Genomic DNA, 6,669 nt, shown 5'->3' with positions numbered 1-6,669 from the left:
AGCCAATGAGAGAGCAGCATCCACTAGTATGAGTACCTGTAGGCCAGCAGGAGGTTGCGGGAAAAGTGCTCATTATTAGTTTATTTGCACCCAAGAAATGGAGGAAAACTAGTGGAAATATGGCAGGAGCACCCATGTCTGTTTGACGTGTCGTCTAAGCAATACCACAACTGGGTCGAAAAGTAAAAAAAGTTGAGGAGAAGTTGCTAATTCTCTTCAAAAGCCAAGTAAGCAAAATAGGTACATTTTCTACCCTCTTTTTCCATTATGTAGTTAATAATTAAAGATATGACTTTGCAATGTTTCCGTGTTACTTCATGCATGTGTTTGGTTGTTAGACGTAGTTTGGACAAAGTTGTCTGCGATTCTTCCTATTTTGAAGTCTTGCAGTGTGAAACCCCCCTTTCACCGATCCATCCTACAGTGTAAACGTAGCTGTGACAGAACGCTACCCCAGAGAGTCATGCAGTGTGAAAGCATGACTACTTTGAAAATCATGCAGTCTGAACTTGGCATAATGTGCATGCAAGTTCTAGGCAAAACCTATCAAAATGTTTTTGCCATTAAAAGTGTCTCTAAATGAAAGGCGGGATTTACTGTCCTCCCATGCCATATCTTATGAAGTGTTCTTTTTTCTTATATTATCTTTCGTAAATAGTAAAATATATAATCTACCTTTCTGCAACTCTCAGTGCATCACATATGACTATCCCAAAAGGGACACCTAACTTGGTACATAGAAAAACCTTCTATAGAAAAATCTGGACACCGATCTACTGTTGCGTGATAAAATAACTCCAATTTTTAGTCCTTCTCATTTCCCAGAAAAAGAAACTGATGACACTGACCTAATTAGGTTCTTTCTTTATGCGGCAGTGCGGAAATGCAGGAAGATGGACTGCTTCTCTTCATTCTGGAGATGTAATTCACCTCATGTGCAAACTCAGACTATAGTCACTCTACGAAAGTAGAGCGTAACCCTGAATTCCTATCTGACATGTACCGCATTTACGTGGTGCTTCTGCAAGCGGCAGTGTGTGCTACATCTGTGAATGTGACAGTGAACGTAATCATTCATATGTCAGTTGCCTGAATGATACACAAGTAAACATCAAGTGCTCCAATCAGGCAACACCACAAAAGAGGGCTTGAACCAAAACAAGGTGAATAATATTCACATTTACAAGCGCGCTAGCAAAAAAAATGATGCAACAAAATGCTACGTCTTTCGTCCCATGCTATAAAAGTGCTTTTCCTTTTCTTATAATGCCTTCTGTGCTCAGTAGGTTCAGGGAGAGCTTATGATTATAAAGTACTACTTGACTTGGGTGGGGTTAGGGTATTCAGAGGAAGCTCAATTATTATTTCAAAACGAACATGCATTTGATCTCAAAGGAGAAAAGCTGCTCTGTCTTTTGAAAGCACATGCCGTGCGCCACCAAAGACGATGACGACCACATGAGCTTAGAAAACGACAGGATCTTTTCATCAACCTTCATCCACTAACACTGCTTTTTCAGTTCCTCACCCCAATTCACAACTCAACCCCCTCCTGCAGCTGACCGGTCAGTAGTTGTCTCTCGGCCAGGCTCTCGAGCGCTGTCGGTTGTTACGTTGGTTGTGTCCGTCCTGCGAGTCTCGCTGCTGCAGGAGTCGGTCCTGTGACTCGTGTCCATTAGCACTGTGGATCCCACCCGGGTGGTTACGGTTAGGTGGGTAAACGTCACGGTAGGGGTTCGAGTGGCGATGGGGTTGGTAATCATCATCTTCCTCCTCTTCCTCTTCTTCCTCGTCCTCTGGGGGATGCAGGGAGCTAGAGCCTCCTCGGTGGAGGGAGCGAGAGTCACTGGCCTCGTCGGAGGGCATGAGGCTGTCCTGCTCTCCCTGCTCCTCCTCCTCCACTCCCACTCCACCCCCGGCAGGCGACAGCTGCTGGTTCTGGGACAGAAAGAGAGAGATGAACACTCTAAACAATACTGAGGTCACATGCTTTCTTTTTCGGTTTTACTCCAAAGAAAAATGACTCATTTACTGTAATAGATCCTGTGTACATGTAAAGATTGTACAAATGTATAGGGTTAAGTGTGAAGGTAAGAAGTTTTCAAAGGTAAGTCTAAGGAATTTTAAAGAGACTGGAAAATGTGGCTTAGCTTATACTACACAAAATTTGTGACTTTTATCTAGTCTTCTGGACTATACACCCGATCATACAGAATGTGCTTTTTAGGTCTGAAAACAAAAGGTTAGCTTTAAAAGATCAGTGTACTTTTCTAGGCAATCTCCAAATCTTCAAGTCTTGTGCACAAAACAAATGTCATTGGGTGCTTTGACTTTTTTCAGTTTCAGGCACGTAAGAGTACTCTTGCAAAAATTATAATTCTGCATGATCAGGTCCTAACTGTCCAAACTGCTATAATCTGTGAATTTGATTTCCGTCTTGCGAGTCAAATGTATTTTTTGCTGTTCAGACTAAGTATATTAAAGACAGTAAAAAGCCTATAGGCACTAGGTCTAAGATCAAACTGTTACATTATAGATTGCTACGCATTTTCCTCTGGAGCAAAATGATTTAGGTTAGTTTCAGAAACAAGGAGGTTGCATTCAAAAGGAAGTTAGAAGGAAGTTGTCACATTCACAAAGCATCAGTCTGTGCGGTGAGATACAGCCTTTTTTTCCAAAGTCATAAATTTAACATTTCTTTATAACACAGGAAAGCAGGCAGCTGTATCTGCTTTGTGAACTCATCATGGAGGCAGAACCTCCTTATGGAGGTTCCATAGTGATATCAATCAGCAAGGTGCAAAAACAGAGCAGTCCTAAATGACATCTTGCCCTCAAAACAGCAAATTAATTGAAAAGTGTAGGGAGGTAAGTGCATAGTACAACATAAAAATTGGTCTTGTCAAATGGAACGTTTGCACTGCCATTTGTACATTTGCACCATTTGACAGATAACATTTAAAAAAGGAGTGAAATGGACAGCTAAAAAGTGCCAAAAAGCATGTGGCTACTGCCCTGAATATAATCCAGTTCTAACATTCAATGCATAGAATCTTAAAAAGAAGCTTTAAATAGAAATGCCTACACCTTGAAATGTGCTATCTATACTCTATAACTACAGGAAAAGATATTGCCTACACCTGTGCAAACACGTTTAAAATGCTGCATTCTCAAATTCTAGAAACATTTCTCAAAACACTGCCGACACTTTGGCACATTTACTTTACAAACATTCGCCACTTTACAGACTGTTTACACCAGGGGTGTCCAAACTCAGTCCTGGAGGGCTGGTGTCCTTCAAAGTTTAGTTCCAACCCCAATTAGACACACCTGGGCTAGCTAATCAAGCTCTTAAGTTGTGGTCACACTGGGCTTTTCCTCCTATAGACTTCCATTCATACACACGCAAATGCGTCAGACCGGAAATGCAGGGTCATGCGTCAAGTTTCGCAGGTTGCTGCGGTGCAAAGTTCAAGCTTGGTAAACTCTGACCTGTGAAATCGCATCACTTGACTGCATGAGACCAATCGAGGATCAAAACATGACCTCTCTGGACAGAAATTTAAAACAGAGCAATCGCTCGCTTTTTTAAACGTTTAATCATCTTGTTTAATCTTGCCCCTTTTCGCAACACCGCACGACAGAATTTCGCACACACAAACTCTAGTGTGACCGCAGCTTTACTCTGCTTTCTAGAAACATCCTTGCTGGTGTGTTGAGGAAAGTTGGAGCTAAAATTTGCAGGACACTGGACCTCCAGGACCGTGTTTGGACACCCCTGGTCTACACCTTTAGGAACACTGCCTATACCTTAAGATAGATTTATACCTTAAGCCATTGCCCAAAGTGCTAAATTTAAATTTACAAACACTACCCACACCTTAACAAATACAGTTCGTAGCTAGGGAAAAGCTGCCTACCTTTAAAATTGTTGCCTACACCTTGAAACATGTAGCCTCTCAAACACTGCCTATACCTTTGGAAAAACTGGCTTCAACATCCACATGCTACTAGCTTCAACACACTTACCTGTAGGTTCCAAATAAACCTGAATGACTTAAATATTTTGATCAGGTGTGTTTAATTAGGGCTAAAGCTAAACTGTGCAGAGCTGTAGCCCTAAAAGAGTTTGACACGTGTTCTAGTATGACAAGTTTAGGTACCCCTGGTTATTTACAACTTAAGAAACATTGTCTACACTTAACATGCAATGCCCAAAGATTTATGAACACTTCCAAACTTGAACATTGTAAAAATGTGGACAAAGTTCTCTACAAATAAAGAAACATTGTCTACACTAGGGGACAAAAATCTCAGGCCTGGAGGGCTCCAAATTGCCTCAACACACCTGCCTGGAAGTTTCAAGTATACCTAGTAAGACTTTGATTAGGTTGTTCAGGTGTGTTTGATTAGGGTTGGACCTAAACTCTGCAGGACACTGGCACTCCAGAAACAAGTTTGGTGCACTTTTACAAAACTTGTCTACAGCACTGGTCTCAAACTCAACTCCTGGAAGGCCACAGTTCTGCACAGTTTTGCTCCAATCCTAATCACAGCTGATTTAACTAATCAAGGTGTTCAAGACTACTAGACCCTACTACAGGGGTTTCAAACTTAATTCCTGGAGGGCCGAAGCCCTGCACAGTTTAGTTCCAACCCTGCTCCAACACACTTACCTGTAGGTTTCAAACAAGCCTGAATGACTCAATTAGTTTTATCAGGTGTGTTTAATTAGGGTTGGAACTAAACTGTGCAGAGCTGTGGCCCTTTTGGAACTGAGTTTGACACCTGTGCCCTACTAGATCAGTTGTGTTTGAATAGGGCAAAACTGTGCAGAGCTGCAGCCCTCCAGGAACAAGTTTAGTGCACCTTTACAAACATACCCTCCACTTTTACAAAAACTGTCTACAGCACAGGTCTCAAACTCACATCCTGGAAGGCCCCAGCTCTGCACAGATTTGCTCCAACCCTAAACACGGCTTATTCAACTAATCAAGATGTTCAAGACTACCAGACACCACTAGATCAGCTGTGTTTGATTGGAGCAAAACTGTGCAGAGCTGCAGCCCTCCAGGAATGGATGTTGTGCTGATGTCCTGCAGAGTTTAACTGCAAATAGCCTAAACACATGTATCTTTTTGTACATGGGTGTTAAACTGCAGCTCAGCAGAGTTTAGTCCCAACCCGGCTTAAACCCAATTGTCTCTAGGTTTCAAATAAAGCCACAGTCACACTGGTCTTTTGGCCTTATACACTTATAGATTTATAGACCCGATAGAATTCATACGCATGTGAATGCGACCGACCGGAAAGTTAGGCATGTTCCTACGTTGCAAAGTTCAAGCTTGGTGAAATCTGACTTGCGAAATTGCATCAAATGACTTTTCTGTACAATTATTCAAAATATGGACCAATCTGCCTCTTTTTTAATGTCGAATCAACTTGTTTAATCCTGCCCTTTTCACAGCGCTGTTTGACAGAAATTTGCAAGCTCAAACTCTTGTGTGACTGCAGCAATAATCTGATGGACTCAATTAGTTTGATCAGGTGTGTTTTTATTAGGGTTAAAGCTAAACTGCGCAGAGCTGTAGCCCTTTAGGATCTGAGTTTTACATGTGTTCTATAATGACCAGCAAGTGCTTGTTTTAGGTTTGTCTAGTTGGGGTTGGATCTAAAGGACTAAGGGGTAAGGCCCTCAAGGACTAGGTTTGGGTTACAACTTTACAAAGACTGTCTATTTACACTTTTAGAAAAACTGCCTAGAGCTTTACAATGCCTTAGAACTATTGCCTACATCTTGAGATATGTATTCGTCATCCTCTCAAACACTGCCTATACCTTTAAAAAAGCTGCCTGCACCAACATCTACGTCCTCACAAATGCTACACATTTGCAAAAGCTGTGTACAACTTTAGAAATGCAACTGAAAACTTTGGAAATGCTGCCTACACCTTTACACAGAGTGTCTGTACCTTAACAAACATTGCCTACACTTTAAGATGTAATGCCCACAGATTTATGAACACTGTCCACACCTTTACAAACAACTCTTGAAAAGCCGCATAAAACTCTAGAAACATTGCCTACATCTTTACATATGCTGTCTACAGCTTAAGAAAAGTTTCTAAATGCTAACTACACCTTTAGAAACATTGTCTACACCTCTACAAACACTGACTGCACACACTTTTGCAGATGCAAAAGTAGCTACTGTCTGAACTGCTGCCTACACATTCTGACAAACACTACCTGTACATTTGGAAAAGCGGACTACACGATAAATGTGCTGTTTACACACTCGCAAATGCTAAATACATCTGTCTACACCTTTACAAAGAATGTCAACATCTTTATGAATGTTGCCTGCAACTTAAGATATACTTTCAGAAACAGCGGCTACACCACACTGACTCTTGAAAACCTTAGCATCTTTACAATATCTCAGCTTGAAAAAAAAGCTGTCTAAAGGGCCATTCACATATCGCATTTAAAAGCACGAGCACACCATTTTCTTCACCATTTTGAACGCACTTTGCGCTCATATTCCTTATGTCGTCAGTTGTTGCTAGGTGACCATAAACTGTTTTCTCAGATGATGACAAACTACCAAAACATTGCTGCTGCTCTGATACAAAATTTATTTATGGAGAAAATCAAAGGCACTGCAGT

General features: G+C 41.3%; 1 protein-coding gene across 8 annotated transcripts in view; it reads right to left on the bottom strand.

Moving 5' to 3' along the window:
* Positions 1 to 497: 497 nt before the first annotated feature.
* cacnb3a (calcium voltage-gated channel auxiliary subunit beta 3a) overlaps positions 498 to 6,669 on the bottom strand; it is an 83,633-nt gene continuing 77,461 nt past the window's right edge. For 5 of the 8 annotated variants that reach the window (XM_087305949.1, XM_087305947.1, XM_087305948.1 and 2 more), the window contains one exon: positions 498 to 1,938. Coding sequence is in view for 4 of the 8 variants with exons in the window: in XM_087305947.1 (XP_087162073.1) it covers positions 1,567 to 1,938 (372 nt within the window). In the remaining 4 variants the exon portion in view is untranslated. 8 annotated transcript variants of the gene reach the window in all.

The sequence above is a fragment of the Danio rerio genome, chromosome 23 (genome assembly GCF_052040795.2).
Source record: "Danio rerio strain M-AB ecotype USA chromosome 23, GRCz13ab, whole genome shotgun sequence".
NCBI lineage: Eukaryota > Metazoa > Chordata > Actinopteri > Cypriniformes > Danionidae > Danio > Danio rerio.
This window is presented reverse-complemented; position numbering and strand designations above follow the sequence as displayed.